Raw genomic sequence first — 21,306 nt, 5'->3', positions numbered from 1 at the left:
CCAGGTATATCCCAGGTGTGCCCAGCTGTGCCCAGGTATATCCCAGGTGTGCCCAGCTGTGCCCAGGTATATCCCAGGTGTGCCCAGGTGTATCCCAGGTGTGCCCAGCTGTGCCCAGGTATATCCCAGGTGTGCCCAGGTGCATCCCAGGGTTATGCCAGGTGTGCCCAGCTGTGCCCAACTGCGTCCCAGCGTGTGCCCAGCTGTATCCCAGGTGTGCCCAGGTGCATCCCAGGGTTATGCCAGGTGTGCCCAGGTGTGCCCAGGTATATCCCAGGTGTGCCCAGGCGCACTCAGCTGTATCCCAGCTGTGCCCAGGTGTGCCCAGCTGTGCCCAACTGCATCCCAGGTGCACCCAGCTGTATCCCAGCTGTGCCCAGGGTTATCCCAGGGTTATCCCAGCTGTGCCCAGGTGTGCCCAGGTATATCCCAGCTGTGCCCAGGTGTGCCCAGCTGTGCCCAGGTATATCCCAGGTGTATCCCAGGTATATCCCAGGTGCACCAGTGTATCCCAGCTGTGCCCAGGTGTATCCCAGGTGTGCCCAGCTGTGCCCAGGTATATCCCAGGTGTGCCCAGGTGTGCCCAGGTGTGCCCAGGTGTATCCCAGGTGTGCCCAGCTGTGCCCAGGTATATCCCAGGTGTGCCCAGGTGTGCCCAGGTGTATCCCAGGTGTGCCCAGCTGTGCCCAGGTGTATCCCAGGTGTGCCCAGGTGCGCGGCGCGTACCTTCGCGGCCCCGCTGGCCGCCACGGCCCTCTCGGAGTGCAGGATGCGGCGCACGGCGCCGAGCTTCAGCTTCTCCACCTGCACCTCGCTGAGCGGCTTCACCACGTCGCTGAGGCGGAACACCTTCTTACGGCCCCCGGCGCCCGCCAGCCTGCCCGGGGAACGGGGACAGCGGGGTCAGCGGGGTCAGCGGGGTCATCCAGGGGAATGGGGTCAGTGGGGTCATCCAGGGGAACGGGGTCATTGGGATCATCGGGGTCATCCAGGGGAATGGGGTCAGTGGGGTCATCCAGGGGAATGGGGTCAGTGGGGTCATCCAGGGGAATGGGGTCAGTGGGGTCATCCAGGGGAATGGGGTCAGTGGGATCATCAGGGTCAGTGGGGTCATCCAGGGCAATGGGGTCATTGGGGTCATCCAGGGGAATGGGGTCATTGGGATCATCGAGGTCATCCAGGGGAATGGGGTCATTGGGATCATCCGGGGTCATCCAGGGGAATGGGGTCATCCATGGGAACGGGATCATTAGGAACAGGATCATCGGGATTGGGATCATTGGGAATAGCAGTAGGATCCACCCAAACCCCACACGTTGAGCAGCATTGACCCCATCCCGAACTCCTCTGACACCCCACCCCAAACCCCAGTACGATCCCACCCCAAACCCCGCCAGGATCCCACCCCAAACCCCTCTGTGATCCCAACCAAAACCCTGCCATGATCCAAACCCCGCTCCCACCTCAAACCCCTCTGTGATCCCAACCAAAACCCTGCCATGATCCAAACCCCGCCAGGATCCCACCCCAAACCCCTCTGTGATCCCAACTAAAACCCTGCCATGATCCAAACCCCGCCAGGATCCCACCCCGCATTCCAGTGGGACCCCACCCCAAAACCCCTTCATGATCTCAATCCAAACCCTTCCATGACCCCACCCAAATCCCACCAGGATCCCACCCCAAACCCCTTCATAATCCAACACCAAACCCCACCATGATCCAACCCCAAACCCCACAGAGATCCCACCCCAATACCAATGGTAACCAACCCCAAACCCCACCATGATCCAACCCCAAACCCCACAGAGATCCCACCCCACGTTCCAGTGGGACCCCACCCCAAACCTCACCAGGATCCCACCCACCAAAAACCCCAACCACCACCAGACCCCCAAACCGCACAGAGATCCCACCCCACATTCCACTGGGACCCCACCCCAAACCTCACCAGGATCCCACCCCAAACCTCTTCATAATCCAACCCCAAACCCCACCATGATCCAACCCCAAACCCCACAGAGATCCCACCCCACATTCCAATGGTAACCAACCCCAAACCCCACCATGATCCAACCCCAAACCCCACAGAGATCCCACCCCACGTTCCAGTGGGACCCCACCCCAAACCTCACCAGGATCCCACCCCAAACCCCACCATGATCCGACCCCAAACCCCACAGAGATCCCACCCCGCATTCCACTGGGACCCCACCCCCAAACCTCACCAGGGTCCCACCCCAAACCTCCTTCATAATCCAACCCCAAACCCCACCATGACCAACCCCAAACCCCACAGAGACCACCCCGCTCCAGTGGGACCCCACCCCCACCTCCCAGGACCACCCCACCCCACAGAGCCCCACACCAGGACCACCCCCAAACCACCAGATCACCCCAAACCCCACAGAGACCCCCCGCTCCACAACCCCACCCCAAACCTCACCAGGCCACCCCAAACCCCACCATGATCCGACCCCAAACCCCACAGAGATCCCACCCTGCATTCCAGTGGGACCCCACCCCAAACCCCTCCACGGTCCCACCCCACATTCCAACGGTAACCAACCCCAAACCCCACCAGGGCCCCACGCACAGCCCACGGGGGAAGCTGGTGCGGGGCGGGGATGGTGAAAATGGGGTGGGGGCATGATAGGGGGCCGGGGATGGCTGGGGGGTCGCGGATGGGGGGAATGCTGTGAGCATGGTGAAAATTGGGGTGGGGATGGTGAAAATGGGGGCGAATGGTGACAATGGGGTGGCGGGGATGGTAGGAGCGCCCGGGCTGGGACCTGCTGGGATCCTGAAGGCTGGGGTCGGGATGGTGAGAATGGGGTGGGGATGGTGAAATGGGGGGGGGAGGTGGGGGGGATGGTGAAAATGGGGTGGGGATGGGGTAGGGATGGTGTGAGGATGGTCAAAATGGGGTGGGGATGGTGAAATTGGGGTGGGGATGGGGTGGAAAGTGGGGTGGGGATGGGGTGGGAATGGTGAAATTGGGGTGGGAATGGTGAAATTGGGGTGGGGATGGGGTGGGGGTCAAATGGGGTGGGGATGGTGAGAATGGGGTGGGGATGGTGAAATTGGGGTGGGGATGGGGGAATGGTGAAAATGGGGTGGGATGGGGTAAGAACGGTCAAATTGGGGTGGGGATGGTGAAAATGGGGTGCGGATGGTGAGAATGGGGTGGGGATGGGGTGAGAACGGTCCAAATTGGGATGGGGATGGTGAGAATGGGGTGGGGATGGTGAGAACGGGGTGGGAATGGTCAAAATGGGGTTGGTGGCACCAACCCAATCTGGTGTCCCCATCCTAATCTGACGTCCCCATTCCAAAGGCATGGAGGTGGTCAAATTGGGATGGGGATGGTCAAAATGGGGTGGGGATGGTCAGAATGGGATGGGAACAGTCAAAATGGGTTGGTGGCACCAACCCAATCTGGTGTCACCATTTCAAAGGCATGGAAGCGGTCAAATTGAGGTGGGGATGGTCAGAATGGGGTGGGATTGGTCAGGATGGGGTGGGAATGGTCAGGATGGGGTGGGAATGGTCAGGATGGGGTGGGAATGGTCAGAACAGGGTGGAATGGTCAAAATCGGGTGGGAACGGGGTAGGGGTCCAGGGATTGTGGGTGGCCACCAGGACAACGCTTTGGCCACTCACAAACTCATGAGGGACAGGTGAACCCCAAGGAGACTTCTCCAACCCGGGTGAATTCCACCCAAATCTTCCCAAATCCACGTTCCAACCTCGGATTCCACCCAACACCTCCCAAATCCTCACCCCACCCCAATTTTTGCCCTTCCTCGGAGCCAAACCCCCAAATTCCCCCGAACAGGAGAACCCCAAAACCCACCCGACCACACCCAACCTCTGCAAATTCCACCCCGATCCCGATTTCTCCCAAATCCACCCCGATTTCTGGGGCCGGGGGTGTCCCCTGACCTGGCCCCAGGCCGGCTGCGGTCATCTGGGTGGCCATGAGCCGGGCCAGGTGCTTGATCTGCGCCTCGGTGCCGGCCGACTCCACGGGCGTGTAGGTGGCCTGGAAGGAGGCGGGCATGGCCTCGGGCAGGTACACCATGCTGATCAGCACCTGCGGGGAGACGCGACCCCGAAAACAGCTCAGGGAGCCCGAAATCGCCTCAGGGAACCCAAAAACAGCTCAGGGACTCCAGAATTGCCTCAGGGAACCAAAAACCAGCTCAGGGACTCCAGAATTGCCTCAGGGAACCCAAAAACACCTCAGGGACCCTGAAATCATCTCAGGGAACCCAAAAACACCTCAGGGACTCCAGAATTGCCTCAGGGAACCCAAAAACAGCTCAGGGAACCCAAAAACACCTCAAGGAACCCAAAAACAGCTCAGGGACCCTGAAATCATCTCAGGGAACCCAAAAACACCTCAGGGACTCCAGAATTGCCTCAGAGAACCCAAAATCACCTCAGGGAACCCAAAAACAGCTCAGGGACTCCAGAATTGCCTCAGGGAACCCAAAAACAGCTCAGGGACTCCAGAATTGCCTCAGGGAACCCAAAAACATCTCAGGGAACCCAAAAACACCTCAAGGAACCCAAAAACAGCTCAGGGACCCTGAAATCATCTCAGGGAACCCAAAAACACCTCAGGGACTCCAGAATTGCCTCAGAGAACCCAAAATCACCTCAGGGAACCCAAAAACAGCTCAAGGAACCCAAAAACACCTCAGGGACCCTGAAATCATCTCAGGGAACCCAAAATCACCTCAGGGAACCCAAAAACAGCTCAGGGACTCCAGAATTGCCTCAGGGAACCAAAAAACAGCTCAGGGACCCTGAAATCATCTCAGGGAACCCAAAATCACCTCAGGGAACCCAAAACACCCAGAATACCTCAGGGAACCAAAAAACAGCTCAGGGACCCTGAAATCATCTCAGGGAGCCCGAAATCGCCTCAGGGAACCCAAAAACATCCCAGGGAACCTAAAAACACCTCAGGGAACCCAAAAACAGCTCAGGGACCCTGAAATCATCTCAGGGAACCCAAAAACACCTCAGGGAACCCGAAAACAGCTCAGGGACTCCAGAACTGCCTCAGAGAACCCAAAATCACCTCAGGGAACCCAAAACCAGCTCAGGGAATCCAAAACCACCTCCAGGAGCCCAGAAGCACCTTGGAGAACCCTAAAACCACCTCAGGGACCCAAAAACACTTCAGGGAACCCAAAACCACCTCAGGTCCACCAGAGTGTCCTCAACACCCCTCAGAGCCCCCCCAAAGCGTCCCCAAGGCCGATGTCCCCTCCCTGACCAGGCTGGGGACATTCCTGGGGGTCAGCAGGACAGGTGACACCCCCCCAAAGTGTCCCCAAGGCCGATGTCCCCTCCTGACCAGGTTGGCCACGTTCTCGGGGGTCAGCAGGACAGGTGACACCCCCCCAAAGTGTCCCCAAGGCCGATGTCCCCTCCTGACCAGGTTGGCCACGTTCTCAGGGGTCAGCAGCGGCTGCAGGAACTCGGCCGTGATGTCGGTGTCCGAGGGGACAGTGACCGCTCCGGCCACTTTGGCCACGGCCACCGCCGGCGCCTCCAGGTCTTTGTCCTCGTCATCCTCGCCCAGGGGCGGCTCTGAGGGGACACGGGAGGCGCCCTGAGTGTCCCCAAGGGGCCACCAGCAGGTGTTGGGGACACCGGAGGGTCATTGGTGGTGGCCTCCTGGAGGACCTGAGGGACATTTAATGCCACCTGTCCTCAGGTGTCAGCAGGTGGGACTGGGAGGTTCTCAGGGGGAGCTGGGGGGGTTCAATGTCACCACCTGTCCCCGGTGTCCCCATGAGGCCACCAGGAACCACCACCACCACCGTGGGAGAGGTGACAATGATGCCACCACAGGGGAGGTGACAATGCCAATGCCACCAGAGTTTGAGGGTGGCATCAGGGTTGTCCTGGGGCCATCTCCACAACCCCCTGATGGCCACCATGGCCACCAGCACCCACCCTGAGCCCTGATGGCCACCATGGCCACCAGCACCCACCCTGAGCCCTGATGGCCACCATGGCCACCACCACCCACCCTGAACCTTGATGGGCACCATGGCCACCAGCACCCACCCTGAACCCTGATGGCCACCATGGCCACCACCACCCACCCTGAACCTTGATGGCCACCATGGCCACCACCACCCACCCCTCATGGCCACCACCACCACGAGAAGGTGACACTGCTGTCACTCACCGATCTTCATCTTCTTGAAGGCAGCGTTGGGCTCATCCCGATGCCATTTCTGACGGCCACCACCACCCACCCTGAACCCTGATGGCCACCACCACCCACCCCGAACCCTGATGGCCACCATGGCCACCACCACCCACCCTGAACCCACCACACCCGACACCACCATGAGAAGGTGACACTGCTGTCACTCACCGATCTTCATCTTCTTGAGGACGGCGTCGGGCTCGTCCTGGGGCCATTTCCAGAACCCCCTGATGGCCACCATGGCCACCACCACCCACCCCTCATGGCCACCACCACCACGAGAAGGTGACACTGCTGTCACTCACCGATCTTCATCTTCTTGAGGGCAGCGTTGGGCTCATCCCAATGCCATTTCTGACGGCCACCACCACCCACCCTGAACCCACCACACCTGGCACCACCATGAGAAGGTGACACTGCTGCCACTCACCGGTCTGGAATCTCTTGAGGGCGGTGGCGCCGCCGCTCAGCAGGTGCGGCTTCAGGTTGGCTTCCGCGGCTGGGCATGCTCACCTGGGACTTGGCCAGCGTGCCCAGGTCCACCAGCAGGGGGGAGGGGCGGTGGGGACACCTGGGGACGGGTGGCGCAGCACGCTCAGCAGGTGCAGCTTCAGGTTCTTCCGCACGCTGCTCACCTGGGACTTGGCCAGCGTGGGCGGCAGGTTGGCTACGGGGACAGGGGACAGGTTGGGGACACCTGGGGACACCTGGGGACAGCTGGGGACACCTGGGGACAGCTGGGGACAGCTGGGGACAGCTGGGACTTGGTCAGCGTGGGCGGCAGGTTGGCTATGGGGACAGGGGACAGGTTAGGGACACCTGGGGACAGCTGGGGACAGCTGGGGACACCTGGGGACAGCTGGGGACAGCTGGGACTTGGTCAGCGTGGGCGGCAGGTTGGCTGCGGGGACAGGGGACAGGTTGGGGACACCTGGGGACAGCTGGGGACACCTGGGGACGTTACCATGGAGGGTCTCATAGGCCTGGATGACCTTGGCCATGAATATGAGGTGACCAGGGGACACCAAGGGACACAAGGGGACACCAAGGGACACCAGGGGGACACCAAGGGGACACCAGGGGACACCAAGGGGACACCAGGGGACACCAGGGGACACCAGGGGACAACAGGGACACCAAAGGGACACAAAGGGACACCAGGGGACACTGGGGACGTTACCATGGAGGGTCCCGTAGGCCTGGATGACCTCGGCCATGAACATGGGCCGCTGGCGTGGCGAGGGGCCAGGGCGTTAGGGCCCTGGGGCAGCTGCGGCCACTGGTGATGCTGGAGGATGGCCTGGGTGACCACCATGAACGTTGAGCAGCGCTCCAGGGGCACCGCTTGCCCTCCGGGGACACCAACAGCACGCCTGGGGACACCAGGGGGACACCGGGGACACCGACGCCAGGGGACAGCAGGGGTCAACGGACCCAAAGAGAAGGTCACTGGGGTCACCCACGCCAGGGATCAGTGAGGTCACCAAGCCATCGGGAGGTCACCAAGGTCACTGACCCACAAGGAGGTCACCAAGGTCACCAAGCCATGGGGAGGTCACCAGGGTCACCGACCCATGGGGCGTCACTGGGGTCACCAACTCAAGGGGTCAGTGGGGTCACCCCACCCCAAATCCCCCTCACTTGATGATGGGGCGACCTTGCCCATAACCTGATGACAATCCCATCCGGATCCCAAAACCCAAGGACACCAAGTACTCGATGATGGGGTGGTCCCAATCCCAATCCCAAATCCCATTCCTGACCCCAAACCCCAACCCCAAACCCCAATCCCAAACCGCCCTCAGACTCACTGTACTGTGATGACGGGGGGACCCCAAAACCCCAAACCCCAAACGACAATCCCAAACCCCACTCCAGACTGACACAAAGGGACAACGGGGGACCCGAAACCCCAAACCCAAACCCCAAACCCCAATCCCCAAAACCCAAACCCCCTCAGACTCACTGTACTTGATGACGGGGTGACCCCAAACCCCAAACCCCCAAACCCCAAACCCCAAACCCTGCTCCAGACTCACTTGATGACGGGGTGATCCCAAACCCCAAACCCCAAACCCCAATCCCAAACCCAAACCCCACTCCAGACTCACTGTACTTGATGACGGGGTGATCCCAATCCCAAACCCCAAACCCCCCTCAGACTCACTGTACTTGATGACAGGGTGATCCCAAACCCCAAACCCAAAACCCCAAACCCCAAACCATGGGGAGTCACCAGACTCACTGTACTTGATGACAGGGTGATCCCAAACCCCAAACCCAAACCCCAAACCCCAAACCCCAAACCCTACTCCAGACCCACTGTACTTGATGACGGGGTGACCCCAAACCCCAATGCCAATCCCAAACCCCAATCCCAAACCCCAAACCCAAACTCCATCATGGGGGTCACTATCCTAATCACAAATCCCAAATCCCAAACCTCCTAACCCCAAACCCCAAACCCCAAACCCCAAACCCACTCAGACTCACTGTACTTGATGACAGGGTGACCCCAAACCCCCAAACCCCAAACCCCAATCCCAAACCCAAACCCCAAACCCCAATCCCAAACCCCCAACCCCCTCAGACTCACTGTACTTGATGACGGGGTGATCCCAAACCCCAAACCCCAAACCCCAATCCCAAACCCCAATCCCAAACCCCACCCCTCAGACTCACTGTACTTGATGACGGGGTGATCCCAATCCCAATCCCAAACCCCAAACCCCAACCCCAAACCCCAAACCCCAAACCCACTCCAGACTCACTGTACTTGATGACGGGGTGACCCCAAACCCCAATGCCAATCCCAAAACCCAATCCCAAACCCCAAACCCCCTCAGACTCACTGTACTTGATGACGGGGTGATCCCAAACCCCAAACCCCAAAACCCCAATCCCAAACCCCCCTCAGACTCACTGTACTTGATGACGGGGTGACCCCAAACCCCAAACCCCAAACCCAAACCCCAAACCCCAATCCCCAAACCCAAACCCCCTCCAGACTCACTGTACTTGATGACGGGGTGACCCCAAACCCCAAACCCCAAACTCACTATGATGGAACACCCCAAACCCCAAACCCCTCAACTCACTGACTTCAACGGGGTACCCAAACCCCAAACCCCCCTCAGACTCACTGTACTTGATGATGGGGAAACCCCAAACCCAAACCCCACTCCAGACTCACTGTACTTGATGACAGGGTGACCCCAAACCCCAAACCCCCTTCAAACCACTAGATGGGGTGACCCCAATCCCAAACCCCAAACCCAAACCCCAAACCCCAACCCCCCTCAGACTCACTGTACTTGATGACAGGGTGATCCCAAACCCCAAACCCCAATCCCAAACCCCAAACCCCCTCCAGACTCACTGTACTTGATGACGGGGTGGTCGCGCGGGATGCGCTCCAGGCTGACGTCGTTCTCGTGACGCTTGGGCACGTCCGAGTCGGCCGTGCGCGGCGACAGCGTCACGATCAGCCCCTCCACGAACTTGATGGCGTGCGTGCGGACGCCGTCGTTGTCCGAGTCCAGCAGCAGGATGATGTCGCTGGCCATGGAGGACATCATCTCCCAGCAGGCCTCCTGCAGCTCGCTGATCACCTTGGACTTCACCATCCACTGACGGGATGCCCCCCCAAAAAAAAAAACAACCCCACAAAAAACGGGGAAATTGGGAAAAAAAACCAACCAAACAAAAAAAAAACCCCACCTATTTTTTGCGGGTAATTACGGTTATCGCGTCATGGAAATTGTAAGGAAACTTTTATGGGTAATTACGGTAATTGCGTTGGGTATTAAAGATTTTTTTATGTGTAATTATGGTAATTGGGATCAAATATTAAAGCAATTTTTATCTGTAATTACAGTAATTGGTATCAACTACTATCATGGAAATGTTAATGTGGGATTTTTATGGGTAATTACGGTAATTGCGTTGGGGAATTAAAGGTGATTTTTATGTGTAATTATGGTAATTGGTACTGCATATTAAGGCCATTTTTATGTGCAATTAGGGTAATTGGTATCAACTACTATCATGAAAATTTTAATGGGGTTTTTATGGGTAATTACGGTAATTGGTATTGGGTATTAAAGATTTTTATGTGTAATTATGGTAATTGGGATCAAATATTAAAGCAATTTTATCTATAATTACACTAATTGGTATCAACTTAGATTACTATCATGGAAATTGTAATTGGACTTTTATGGGCAGTTTTAGGTTTAATTATGGTAATTGGCACGCAATATCGTAAGATGATTTTTATGGGTAATTATGGTAATTGGTATCAAATATTACGGCCATTTTTATGTGCAATTAGGGTAATTGGCACCCAAATATTAAAGCAATTTATAACTATAATTACAGTAATTGGTATCAACTGTTAGGATGATTCTTACATGAATTACGGTAATTGGTACTGACTATTAAGGCCAGTTTTAGGTTTAATTACGGTAATTGGCACCCAATATTAAGGCCACTTTTATGGGTAATTATGGTAATTGGTATCAAATATTACTGCCATTTATATGTGCAATTAGGGTAATTGGCACCAAATATTAAAGCAATTTATATCTATAATTACAGTAATTGGTATCAACTGTTAGGATGATTCTTACATGAATTACGGTATTGGTATATTAGATTTTAATAACTTACATGGAATTATGGTAATTGGAAAAGCCATATATGTGAATATGGTAGGGCTCAGTTTTAAACTTTGGATGATTAATAATTACGGTAATTGGTATAATATTAGGGCCAGTTTTAGGTTTAATTACGGTAATTGGTATCAAATATTAAGGTCAGTTTTATGTGCACTTAAGGTAATTGGTATCAAATATTAAACCAATTTTTATCTGTAACTACAGTAATTGGTATCAACTATTGTCATGGAAATTGTAAGGTGATTTTTACAGGTAATTACAATAATTGTGTTGGATATGACAGAATTTTTAAAGTGTAATTATGGTAATTGGTATCAAATATTAATGCCATTTTTATGTGTAATTATAGTAATTGGTATTGAATATTAAGGCAAATTTTATGTGTATTTATGGTAAATTTTATGAAATATTACAGCAATTTTTTTCTGCAATTACGGCACTAACACTCAATACACAATTTTTAGCATGTTAAGAAACTTAATATACTCGTAACTGTAGTATACTAAATAACTATTTTTAATTTATAATATAAATCCATAATGCCACGTAACTAAATAATAATGCACAAATAAATAATTCAATTTAATACTTATTAAGCACACATAATAAAATTATAATATTTAACATCAGTATTACCAATAAGCAATTAATTAATAAACATTAATTTGCTCAGCATCCCCCTTTCCAAAACCCCCCATTTAACCAAAAATGCGATTTTTTCTCTCTGGTTTTGAGTAGGAACTCGCGTTTTTTGCATTGTGGCCCCATCTGAGCCCCCCGTGGTGTCCCCAGGTGTCCCCCCCAGGTGGCCTCACCTGCAGGGCCACCTTGTAGAGCTGGGTCATGGTCAGGATGGCCTTTTTGACCACGTTGACGTTCTCGTCCTTGAGCAGCATGTTCAGGTTGGCCACCAGCTTCAGCAGCAGCTCGATGTCCCTCTTGCTGGGCGCCGCAAAAAATCGGATTTATTGGTTTTACGGTTGGGTCACTCCAAAGACGCAGAAACGGCCCAAAATTCCCAGCAAAACGGCGGAAAAAATTCCCACCAAAATGGGCCAAAATTGCCAACAAAATGGCTCAAAATCCGCATGGAAATGGCCTAAAAATTACCACCAAAACAGCCCAAAAATTCCCACCAAAATGGCCCAAAGTTTCCATGGAAATGGCCCAAAGATTCCCACCAAAATGGCCCAAAATTTCCACGGAAATGGCCCAAAAATTCCCACCAAAATGGTCCAAAGTTCCCACCAAAACAGCCCAAAATTCCCATGGAAACGGCCCAAAAATTCCCACCAAAACGGCCCAAAATTTCCATGGAAATGGCCCAAAGTTGCCAACAAAATGGCCCAAAATTCCCATGGAAATGGCCCAAAGTTGCCAACAAAATGGCCCAAAATTCCCATGGAAATGGCCCAAAGTTGCCAACAAATGACCCAAAAATTCCAACGGAAATGGCCCAAAGTTTCCATGGAAATGGCCCAAAAATTCCCACCAAAATGGCCCAAAATTTCCACCAAAATGGCCCAAAATTTCCACGAAATGGCCCAAAAGTTCCACCAAAAGGCCCAAAAGTTCCCAAAGTTTCCATGAAATACCCAAAATTCCAACGAAATGCCAAAGTTTCCATGGAAAGCAAAATTCCCACCAAAATGGCCAAAATTTCCTGGAAATGGCCCCAAAATGCCCAAAATAAAATGGCCCAAAGATTCCCACCAAAATGGTCCAAATAAAGGCAAAATTTCATGAAATGGCCCTAACCAAAAATGACCCAAAATTCCAACGGAAATGGCCCATCAAAATGGCCCAAACATGGAAATGGCCAAAAAATGAAATGGCCCAAAATTACCAAAATGGCCCAAAAATTCCCAGGAAATGGAAAACCAACAATGGCAAAAATTTACGAAATGCCCAAAGATTCCCACCAAAATGGTCCGAAGTTCCCACCAAAACGGCCCAAAATTTCCATGGAAATGGCCCAAAGTTGCCAACAAAATGGCCCAAAAATTCCAACGGAAATGGCCCAAAGTTTCCATGGAAATGGCCCAAAAATTCCCACCAAAATGGCCCAAAATTCCCATGGAAATGGCACCAAAACAACCCCAAAACAGCCCAAAACTCCTACTAAAACAGCCCCAAAATGATCCCAAAAAAGCCCAAAAATTCCCACCGAAACAGTCTGAAAAATGGTCCCAAAATACCCCAAAATTCCCACTAAAAGGCCTCAAAAATAGCCCTGAAACAGCCCAAAAATTCCCACCAAAACAGCCCAAAAATTCCTCTAAAGCGGCACCAAAAAAGCCAAAAAATTCCACCAAACAGCCCCAAAATGGCCCCAAAGCAGCCAAAAAACCCCACACCAAAATGGCCCCAAAATGGCCCCAAAATCCCCGTTTTTTGCCCCAGATCTCACCAGGCCTCCTCGATGAACCCCACCACGAATTTCCGCACCTCGATGGATTTGTCGGCCTGGAAGGCGATGATTTCCTGGGGGGGAAACATGGGGGGTCAGAGAGGGGTGGGGCGCCCCAAATCCACCCCAAATCCACCCCAAACCTGCCCCAAATCCATCCCAAATTCACCCCAAACCTGCCCCTAGTTCATCCCGAATTCACCCCAAATCCACCCCCAATTTCCCCAAATCCATCCCCAGTTCCTGAATCCATCCCAAATTCACCCCAAATCCATCCCAAATTCACCCCAAACCTGCCCCTAATTCATCCCAAATTCACCCCAAATCCATCCCAAATTCACCCCAAACCTGCCCCTAATTCACCCCAAACACATCCCCAAATCCATCCCCATTTCACCCCAAACCTATTCCCAAATTTCCCCAAATCCATCCCAAATCCATCATTGAACCCATCCCAAATTCCCCCAAATCCATCCCCAGATCCTAAATCCATCCCAAACTCCCCCAAATTCACCCCAAACTTGCCCCAAATTCACCCCAAATCATCCCAAATTCACCCCAAATCCATCCCCTTACTCATCCCAAACTCCCCCAAATTCACTCCAAATTCCCCCAAATTCACCCCAAATCCATCCCAAATTCCCCCAAATTCACCCCAAGATCCATCCCAAATTCCCCCAAATTCCCCAAATTCCCCCCAATTCCCCCAAATTCCCCCAATTCCCACTCACATCCAGGAAGTTGTCCAGCAGCGTGGGGTCCTTGTTGATGATCAGCTCCTGCACCTGGGGACAGGTGGGGACATCGTGGGGACAGAGCCACCTCCTCCCAAATCCCAATTTTCCCACCCAAATTCCACCTTTTCCCACCCAAATCCTCTTTTTTTCCACTTCAAATCCCATTTCCCACCCCAAATCCCACCCATTCCACCCAAAATCCCAATTTTCCCCCTGAAATCCCAATTTCCCCCCAAATTCCATTTTTTCTCCCCCAAAATCCCATTTTTTCCCCAAATCCCACCCATAATCCCAATCCCCCCACCAAAAATAATCCCATTTTTCCCCCAAAAAAATTTCCTTTCCTCCCCCAAAATTCCATTTTTTCTCCCCCAAAATCCCATTTTCCCCCCAAAATCCCAGCCATTCCACCCAAAATCCCAATTTTCCCCTCAAAATCCCATTTTCCCCCCAAAATCCCATATTTTTCCCCAAAAAATCCCATTTTTTCCCATTTTTGCCCCATCTCACCTGTTTCAGGATGGTGATTTTCCCCTCGCTCCCGATCAGCGCCGCCTGGTTCAGCAGATCCACCACCTGCAAACGGAAATTTTTTCATTTTTTCTATTTTTTCCCCCAATTTTACCCATTCTGAGGTGCTCCTCCCACCCCTCCCATCCCCATTTTCCCACTTTTCTTGGGTTTTTTCAGCTTTTTTCCCTTTTTTCCCTGTTTTTTACCCCATTTTTATCCCATTTTTCTCATTTTTTCTAATTTTCCCCTTTTTTTCCCATTTTCCCCCCATTTTTTCCCATTTCTCACCCATTCCAAGGCGCTCCTCCCATTCCTCCCATCCCCATTTTCCCCCATTTTTTCCCCATTTTTCCTGGCTTTTTTCAGCTTTTTTTACCCATTTCCCCAGTTTTTTCTAATTTTTCCCATTTTTCCCATTTTCCCACCCATTCCAAGGTGCTCCTCCTGTCCCTATTTTTCCCATTTTCTCTTGTTTTTTTCACTTTTTCCCCCATTTTTTCCGTTTTTTTCACCCATTTTTCCCCATTTTCCCCGTTTTCTCGCCCATTCCGAGGTGCTCCTCCCGTCCCCATTTTTCCCATTTTCTCTTGTTTTTTCCCCATTTTTCCCATTTTCCCCATTTCCTCACCCGTTCCAAGGTGCTCCTCCCATCACTATTTTTCCGATTTTTCCCTATTTTTCCCATTTTTCCCATTTTTCCCCATTTTCCCCGTTTTCTCACCCATTCCGAGGTGCTCCTCCCGTCCCTATTTTTCCCATTTTCTCTCATTTTTTCCCATTTTTTCCCATTTTCCCACCCCGTTCCAAGGTGCTCCTCCCGTCCCCATTTTTCCCCATTTTTCCCCATTTTTCCCCATTTTCCCCATTTTTCCCCATTTTTCCCATTTTCCCATTTTTCCCCATTTTCCCCATTTTCCCCATTTTTCCCCATTTTTCCCCATTTTTTCCCCTATTTCCCCGGTTTCTCACCTGTTCCAAGGCGCTCCTCCCGTCCCTATTTTTCCCCATTTTCCCCCATTTTCCCCATTTTTCCCCCATTTTTCCCCATTTTTCCCCTATTTCCCCGTTTTCTCACCCGTTCCAAGGCGCTCCTCCCGTCCCTATTTTTCCCATTTTCTCTCATTTTTCCCCATTTTTCCCCATTTTTCCCCATTTTCCCCATTTTCCCCGTTTTCTCACCCGTTCCGAGGTGCTCCTCCCGTCCCTATTTTTCCCCATTTTCCCCATTTTTTCCATTTTTCCCCATTTTTCCCGTTTTCCCCGCGGAGTCACCCCTGACCCGAGGTGCCCCATGAGCCCCGCCGCTGCCGGGCTCCTGGGAGCGCCCCCGGGCCCGGGCTCGGCCCCTCCTGACCCCCGGCCATGGCCCCGGCCGGACCCCAGACCCAAATGGGACCCTGAGGAGAGACCCCAGACCCAAATGGGACCCCACAGAGACCCCAGACCCAATTGGGACCCCACAGAGACCCCAGACCCAATTGGGACCCCATAGAGACCCCAGACCCAAATGGGATCCCTTTGAGACCCCAGACCCAAATGGGACCCCACAGAGACCCCAGACCCAAATGGGACCCTGAGGAGAGACCCCAGACCCAAATGGGACCCCACAGAGACCCCAGACCCAAATGGGACCCCATAGAGACCCCAGACCCAAATGGGACCCCATAGAGACCCCAGACCCGAATGGGACCCCATAGAGACCCCAGACCCGAATGGGACCCTGAGGAGAGACCCCAGACCCAAATGGGACCCCATAGAGACCCCAGACCCAAATGGGACCCTGAGGAGAGACCCCAGACCCAAATGGGACCCCATAGAGACCCCAGACCCAAATGGGACCCCATTGAGACCCCAGACCCAAATGGGACTCTAAGGAGAGACCCCAGACCCAAATGGGACCCCATAGAGACCCCAGACCCAAATGGGATCCCTTTGAGACCACATAGAGACCCCAGACCCAAAACAAACCCAACAGAGACCCCACAGAGAGAGACCCCAGACCCAAAAGCGACCCTATGGAGACCCCAGACCCTATAGAGACCCCCCAGAGAGAGACCCCAGACCCAAAACGGAACCTCCCCTAGAGAGAGACCCCAAACTCAAAAGCAGACCCTATAGAGACCCCAGACCCAAAACAGAACCTATGGAGAGAGACCCCATGGAGACCCCAGACCCTACGGAGACCCCAGACCCAGAACAAACCCTATACAGATCCCATAGAGACCCCAGACCCAAAAAGAACCCCACAGAGACCCCACAGCGACCCCATAAAGACTCCATAGCGACCCCAGACCCTATAGAGACCCCAAGGAGATCCCACAGAGACCCCATCGATCCCCTATAGCCCCCCATCGATCCCCTATCGATCCCCTATCGATCCCCATCCCCCCCAGCCGCGCTCTCTCGCCGCCCTCCCCAGGCCCCCTCTCGCCGCCGCCCCGCCCCTGCGGGCCCCGAGCCCCCTCCCCACCCCTATTTCCCCCCTATGGATCCCCTAGAGCCCCCTATTTCCCCCTATCGATCCCTTATCGATCCCTTATCGATCGCCCCCCCTCACCGCTCCCGCGCTCCCCGCGCCTCCCCTCACGCCGCTCCCGCGCGCCGCTGACGTCACCGCCGCGCGCCGCACCAGGAAAGGGGCGTGGCTTCCCCGCTTGGTACCGCCCCTCTCGTTACGTCACTGGAGAGGGAGACCGGGCGGGATCGACGTGGCGAGGGGGAACGCCCAAAATATCGGGAACGCCCCCAAAATATCGGGAACGCCCCCAAAAAAACCCTTCCCACAGACTCCGAACCGCCCCAAAATAGCGGGCCCCCCCCCTCAAAATACCGGGACCACCCCCAAAAATCCTCCCATGGACCTTGAGACCCCCCTCCCAAAATACCGAGACTCCCCCCAAAAACCTTCCCATATCCCTGAGACCCCCCCCCCAAAATACCGAGATCCCCCCAAAGTATCGGGACCACCCCCCAAAAACCCTCCCATACACCCTGAGACCCCCTCAAAACACCGAGATCCTCCAAAATATCGGGACCACCCCAAAAACCTTTCCATATCCCTGACACCCCCCCCAAAACACCGAGATCCCCCAAAAGTATCGGGACCACCCCCAAAAATCCTCCCACGGACCCTGAGACCCCCCAAACACGGAGACCCCCCACAAAGTATCGGGACCACCCCCCAAAAATCTCCCCTCAGACTCTGAGACCCCCCCTCAAAATACCGAGATCCCCTGTGTCCCCCCGCGCTCTCCCCGAACATGGTACGGTCCAAGCCACGCCCCGTTTGGAGCCTCGTCCAATCAGCGCAGCCCCTTCCTCTGGCCACGCCCCCCGCGCGAGGCGCAGGCCGCGAGGTGCGAAGGGGCGGGGGGGGGGGAGCCCCGGGACCCCCCAAAATTGAGACCCCTCCCCAAAAACTGGGACCTCCTCCCCAAAATTGGGACCCTCACCCTAAATTGGGTCCGCACCCCACAATTGGGACCCCCGCCTCAAAATTGGGACCCCCAAAAAGCCCCCAAGGCCTGGGACCGCCCCAATTCCAAGGCCTGGGAATGGCCCCAAAAATGGGACCCCCTCCCAAAATGGGGACCCCTCCTCAATATTGGACCCCACCCCAAAATTGGGATCCCCATCCTAAAAGTGGGACCCCCACCCTAAATTGGGCCTTCACTGCAAAACTGGGACCCCCTGCCCAAAAGTGGGACCCCACCCCAAAAGTGGGACCTCTCCCCAGTATTGGACCCCCACCCCAAAATTGGGACCACTCACCCCAAATTGGGACCCCCACCCAAAACTGGGATCCCCTCCACAAATCTGGGACCCCTCCCCAATATTGGGACCCCACCCAAAAACTGGGACCCCTCCTCAAAACTGGGACCCCACCCCAAATTGGGACCCCACCCCACAATTGGGACCCCCACCCCAAATTGGGCCCTCACCCCAAAATTGGGATCTCCCCAAAATTGGGACCCCACCCCACAATTAGGAACCCGCCCTAAACTGGGACCCCCAACCCAAAATTGGGACCCCCCCAGACCCCTGGGGTTGGGATCTGCGGGGTCTCGGATCTCACTGCAGGTTCAGGACCCCTCCCCAAAAAAGGGGTCGGGACCCCCCCAGGATGGAGCCCCCGACCTGCGGCAGCCCCGGAGAGTGTCACCGGTGAGGGGGGGACACCCCGATGTCCCCAACACCCCCAATGTCCCCCCGATGTCCCCCCGATGTCCCCAATGTCCCCAGTGTCCCCTCAGTGTCCCCATTGTCCCCAATGTCCGCAGTGTCCCCAATCCCCCCAATGCCTCCAATGTCCCTGATGTCCCCCCGATGTCCCCAATCCCCCCAGAGTCCCCAATTTCCCCAATGTCCCCAATGTCTCCAATCCCTTAAGTGTCCCCCAGTGTCCCCAATCCCCCCAATGTCCCCCCACTGTCCCCTCAGTGTCCCCGCTGTCCCCAATGTCCCCAATGTCTCCAATCCCCCTGCTGTCCCCAGTGTCCCCAATGTCCCCAATGTCCCCTCAATGTCCCCGCTGTCCCCCCGCTGTCCCCAATGTCCCCAATGTCCCCAATGTCCCCAATGTCCCCAATCCCCCTGCTGTCCCCAGTGTCCCCAATGTCCCCTCAATGTCCCCGCTGTCCCCCCGCTGTCCCCAATGTCCCCAATGTCCCCAATGTCCCCCCTGTCCCCAATGTCCCCAATGTCCCTGCTGTCCCCGCTGTCCCCGCTGTCCCCAATGTCCCCAATGTCCCCACTGTCCCCTCAGTGTCCCCAATGTCCCCGCTGTCCCCAATCCCCCCCGCTGTCCCCGCTGTCCCCGCTGTCCCCTCAATGTCCCCACTGTCCCCAATGTCCCCAATGTCCCCCCGCTGTCCCCTCAATGTCCCCAATGTCCCCGCTGTCCCCCCGCTGTCCCCGCTGTCCCCCCGCTGTCCCCAATGTCCCCAATGTCCCCAATGTCCCCCTGCTGTCCCTGCTGTCCCCTCAATGTCCCCCCGCTGTCCCCGCTGTCCCCAATGTCCCCAATGTCCCCACTGTCCCCTCAGTGTCCCCAATGTCCCCAATGTCCCCAATGTCCCCCCGCTGTCCCCAGGTCCCCCCGGCGCTGGTGCTCGCTGCTCCCCGAGTTGGCCCCAAATGGTGCCCCTGTCCCCACGGGGAGGCGGCGCTTCCCGAGGTCCGGGGGCGGGGGGACACTTTGGGGCTGCTCCCGAGTTGGCCCAGATGGTGCCCTGGGGCCACATGGAGGGGCATGGGGGACATGGTGAGGGACGGGGGGGACACCTTGGGACATCGAGGGGACATCGAGGGGACATGGAGGGGACATGGAGGGGACATTGAGGGGACATCGCGGGGACACCTTGGGGACATCGAGGGGACACCTTGGGGACATTGAGGGGACATCGAGGGGACATTGAGGGGACATTGAGGGGATATTGAGGGGACATCGAGGGGACACCTTGGGGACACAGAAGGGACACTGAAGGGACACCTTGGGGACACCTTGGGGACACCTTGGGGACATGGTGGGGGGACATCGAGGGGACGTTGAGGGGACATGGGGACACCGGAGGGAGGTGACACCGGGGTCAGAGGTGACACTGTGAGGTGACCCCGGGGTCAGAGGTGACACCGGGGTCAGAGGTGACACTGTGAGGTGACACTGAGGTCAGAGGTGACACCGAGGTCAGAGGTGACACTGTGAGGTGACCCCGGGGTCAGAGGTGACACTGGGGTCAGAGGTGACACGGTGAGGTGACACCGTGAGGTGACCCCGGGGTCAGAGGTGACACCGCTGTCCCCGTGTCCCCCCCCCGGCAGGTGCAGGTGCTGCAGAACGTTCTGGGCTACCTGGAGTTCCTGCAGGAGCGCGTGCGGGCGGCGCGGGCGGCCGCGGGTGACAGCGCGGGACCCCCCCCAAAACGGGGACCCCTCCCCACATCGGGGACCCCTCCCCAAATCAGGGACCCCCCCACATCGGGGACCCCCCCACATCAGGGACCCCTCCTCAAATCGGGGACATCCCCCACATCGGGGACCCCTCCCCAAATTGGGGACCCCTCCCCAAATCAGGGACCCCTCCCCAAATCGGGGACCCCCACATCGGGACCCCTCCCCAAATCAGGGACCCCCCCACATCGGGGACCCCTCCCCAATCAGGGACCCCTCCTCAAATTGGGGACCCCCCGCCAAATCAGGGACCCCTCCCCAAATCACGGACCCCCCAAAACGGGGACCCCCACATCGGGGACCCCCCCCAAATCGGGGACCCCCCCCAAATCGGGGACCCCTCCCCCAAATTGGGGACCCCTCCCCCAAATTGGGGACATCCCCCACATCGGGGACCCCTCCTCAATCAGGGACCCCCCCAAAAGCCCCCCCAATGGACCCCCCCCAAATCAGGGACCCCTCCCCAAATCGGGGACCCCCCCCCATATTGGGGACCCCTCCCCAAATCAGGGACCCCTCCTCAAATCAGGGACCCCTCCCCAAATCAAGGATCCCCCCAAATCAGGGACCCCTTTCCAGTTTAGGGACTCCTCCCAAAATTCTGGGACCCCTCCCCAGTTTAGAGACCCCCTCCCCAATTCTGGGACTCCTCCCCAAATTCTGGCACCCAGACCCCTCCCCAAATTATCCCAAACCCTCCCCCAAAACCTCCCCAAAAAATCCCCTTCATCCCCCCCAGACCCCTCCCCAAATTATCCCAATCCCCCCCCAAAAAAAACC

General features: G+C 55.6%; 1 protein-coding gene across 1 annotated transcript in view; it reads right to left on the bottom strand.

The window, feature by feature from the left end:
- Window positions 1–15,777, bottom strand: part of SYMPK (symplekin) — a 32,937-nt gene extending 17,160 nt beyond the window's left edge. The window contains 13 exon segments of the mRNA XM_030970209.1: window positions 727–877; window positions 3,867–4,096; window positions 5,453–5,607; window positions 6,407–6,457; window positions 6,724–6,813; window positions 6,816–6,905; window positions 7,419–7,493; window positions 9,618–9,867; window positions 11,733–11,859; window positions 13,328–13,401; window positions 14,059–14,112; window positions 14,575–14,640; window positions 15,757–15,777. Coding sequence (XP_030826069.1) covers window positions 727–877; window positions 3,867–4,096; window positions 5,453–5,607; window positions 6,407–6,457; window positions 6,724–6,813; window positions 6,816–6,905; window positions 7,419–7,493; window positions 9,618–9,867; window positions 11,733–11,813 — 1,173 coding nt within the window. The 5' untranslated portion in view covers window positions 11,814–11,859; window positions 13,328–13,401; window positions 14,059–14,112; window positions 14,575–14,640; window positions 15,757–15,777.
- Window positions 15,778–21,306: the final 5,529 nt, after the last annotated feature.

The sequence above is a fragment of the Camarhynchus parvulus genome, unplaced genomic scaffold (assembly GCF_901933205.1).
Source record: "Camarhynchus parvulus unplaced genomic scaffold, STF_HiC, whole genome shotgun sequence".
Taxonomy (NCBI): Eukaryota; Metazoa; Chordata; class Aves; order Passeriformes; family Thraupidae; genus Camarhynchus; species Camarhynchus parvulus.
Note: the sequence above shows the minus strand (reverse complement) of the source record. Positions and strands in the feature narration are given on the sequence as shown.